The sequence below is a fragment of the Solanum verrucosum genome, unplaced genomic scaffold (genome assembly GCF_900185275.1).
Source record: "Solanum verrucosum unplaced genomic scaffold, falcon-dt-bn FXZP01000279.1, whole genome shotgun sequence".
Lineage (NCBI taxonomy): Eukaryota > Viridiplantae > Streptophyta > Magnoliopsida > Solanales > Solanaceae > Solanum > Solanum verrucosum.
Genome location: NW_026020289.1, coordinates 1,229,756 through 1,232,694, shown reverse-complemented (window position 1 = coordinate 1,232,694; position 2,939 = coordinate 1,229,756). Strand labels below are relative to the sequence as shown.

Genomic DNA, 2,939 nt, shown 5'->3' with positions numbered 1-2,939 from the left:
GAATTATTAGTTTCGTCTCTGAACTATTGACAGTCTTAAAAAAGCTCTTCTACTTGTCTAATCGGATTTTATAACACCCCTCTCATGTCATACAATATATCTATGTATATGTCACATCAACAGAAAATTCCACGTGTACACGCGTAAATGACACATTTATGTGTATGGTATGAGAGGGGTGTATTTTAGTTTAATTAGTCAAGTAGAGGAGTGTTTTAAAGACGGTTAATAGTTTAGGCACGAAATTAATAATTAGCGTCAAGTTTAAGGGTGTTTTCAATATTTTTTAAAAATAAATAAATTATTATGATGACTTTGTGACTACTTTATCCTCATTTATGTCTTTTAAGATATACAATTCTTTTATTAAATACTCCCTCCGTCCCATTTTATGTGGCAACATTTGACCGGGCACGGAGTTTAAGAAATAAATGAAGACTTTGAAATGTTTACCAAATTGCCCTTTAAAAAGTAGACTCTTTTTTCTCTCTCCTCATAAATGTATTGGAGTATTATTTTAAGATTAAGTGGGACCAATAAGGATAAAAGAGGAATTGTACCTTTATAAACTTACCAAATAAGGAAATGTGACATTCTTTTTGGGACTAACCAAAAAGGAAATGGTGCCACATAAAATGGGACGGAGGAAGTATATTTTATTGAGGTGTTTGTAGTCTTTAAAAATACTTACTATTATTATCAAGAATAAAATAGAAAGAAAAAAAAAATGTCACAAACTTTTAAACTGGGAAATAACTTAAGATACTCATAATATTTTTAAAAATTATGATAAATAATTTGAGATGAAAAAAAGTATAAGCTAAGCATTTTTTTCGTGGATGGAGATATGAGTGTACACAAAAAAAGAGCGATCAGGTTATGAAGTCAATTGTAACAGTTGATAACTATAATGTGTCAAGATTGGTGGCTTGACTTCAATATACAGCCTTTCAAGTGAAATAGACGTAATGGAAATGTGTGTCTACTTGAATGATTTAAATATCTATTTGTATACCTTCAAAATTGAAACACATGATGGCTAAAGCCAAGTTAAAAAGTACATTATGTATTATGCTAGACATAATTTTCCGTCCTTTTTTTTATCTTCTTTTTTTTCCAGGCGAAAATCAATCCAAAAACAATTTGTGTTCTTAGCTTCCAAGTCTTCAAACAAATATAATACATAAAGTGCACACAGACTTTTACGACTTCTTTGAGGTAGAGAGGTTGTATGATAATTGAACACACACCAACTGTATGATAAAATTCCCGAAAGAACTTGTGTGAAGATTGAATTACTCGAGTAAACGCAATGTGAAGCCTGAAGTTAGCAGATAACGCAAGAATTTGGATCCTCTTCCACACTGTAATGGTGCTGATAACGAGCAGGAACAGGGGTCGGGTAGTGAGGATAAGGTCGCTGATATTGATAGTGATAGTGAGCTAGCTCTGAATATGCCTTTGTTGCTGCTGCCTCTTTCTTCTTCTCATCCGGCTTCTTTGCTTCCTCTTTCTTCGGCTCTTCTTTCTTCTTTTCTGCCTCTTTTGCTGGTCCAACAGAGAGTATCTCTGTGTGACACAACTTCTTCAATTTTGTAACTAATTCAACTGGATCTACGTTTCCTGTTACTGTCAATTTTTTGTCCTTCGTCTCTATTGATACTGAGTCTACCCCTGCAACATCATCCAAATCAAAAATCACTCAAACTTGAATTTCATCCATATTGCAAGATCTGGAATCCTTACATATTTTTGAAGAATAATAACGTACCTTCCACGCCAGATACTTTTTTCATGACCTTTTGCTTCACTTTGTCATCTAGATACTCCAACTTCAGAACTACTTTCTGTAAATCAATAAGTAAATCAGGGGAATTTTCACTTTTATATTTCATGAGAATCAAAATGGGCAAAAAAGATAAAGCAACTTTTAAGCTTAAGTAAAGTAAAGAAAGTAGAAATACTAACCATCATCTCGAGATCTGAATTTAGTGAATTGAAGTGAGTAGCAGATCAACACTTCAAATTCAGAATAAAGAGAAAAATATTGAATTTGCGAATGAGATTGATGGATTTGTGGTTGCCTTATTTATAGTACTAGTGATTTGTGAGCTGAATTGAGCACACTGAAAAGCAGGGAGGGGACGAAGAAGCAACCTAGTCAACTTTACCAAGTCTTTCTTTTTCATTCCACGGTCAATATATCTTCCTATCGTTAAATGCTAAATAAATATATCAAAAAATAAAATAGTTTCAACTTCTTTTGCCACCAAATTTAAGAAAAAGGAGAGATTCAAATTTGTGGTCTGAAATACACTCAAATCATAAAAGAAAAATATCAAAAAACGTGTGATTATGAATCATTTAATCAAGAGTAAAGAATTTTAATAAGAATAAATTATTTCTAATCATAATAATTTGATGATCAGTGCTCCCTCTGTCTTCTATTACTTGGTCATTATACTAAAAATAGTGTCTCATATTAGTTCTGCATCTTACTAAATCAAGAAAATATTAATTTATTTTTTTTGAAAATGTTCACATTTATTGTAAAACTAGTGAACTTCTCCGCGCTTCGCGCGGTTATATAGAGTGATAAAATTTTGATAATTTTATTAAATATAATATTGTTGTAAGAGAAAAATGTTTGATGAGTACTTAGTAGACTTCCAATAAAGTTATTAATTTTTTTACTATTTTGAACAAAAAATTGCAATAAGAAATTCACATAAGATGCAAAATAAAGATAAATCATACCAATAAAAATGCAACATCATTCTTAATTCTTTACTCATTAAAAATTGGAAGGAAAAATATGAAATCAGTACACATATCTTTCGAGTTCTTATGGACGTCCACTCCCACAAGCCAATCACCATTTTTCATCTTATTCTTCAAATCAAATTAAATATGAATATAATAAGCACCGAAAATATAAC

At 31.2% G+C, this 2,939-nt stretch overlaps 1 protein-coding gene across 1 annotated transcript; it reads right to left on the bottom strand.

Moving 5' to 3' along the window:
* Window positions 1-986: 986 nt before the first annotated feature.
* On the bottom strand, window positions 987-2,170 carry LOC125834363 (heavy metal-associated isoprenylated plant protein 12-like). The gene is made up of 3 exons (XM_049513516.1): window positions 1,969-2,170; window positions 1,772-1,847; window positions 987-1,674 (listed from the first exon to the last, which is right to left on the bottom strand). Exons 1-3 carry the CDS (start codon window positions 1,972-1,974, stop codon window positions 1,328-1,330), a joined length of 429 nt encoding a protein of 142 aa, XP_049369473.1. The 5' UTR covers window positions 1,975-2,170; the 3' UTR covers window positions 987-1,327.
* Window positions 2,171-2,939: the final 769 nt, after the last annotated feature.

Bases quoted from the DNA above. Each gene is read 5' to 3' on its own strand.
- LOC125834363 (XM_049513516.1), bottom strand. The intron at 1,675-1,771 runs GTACGTTATTAT...ATGATGTTGCAG, and splicing joins AAAAGTATCTGGCGTGGAAG to GGGTAGACTCAGTATCAATA.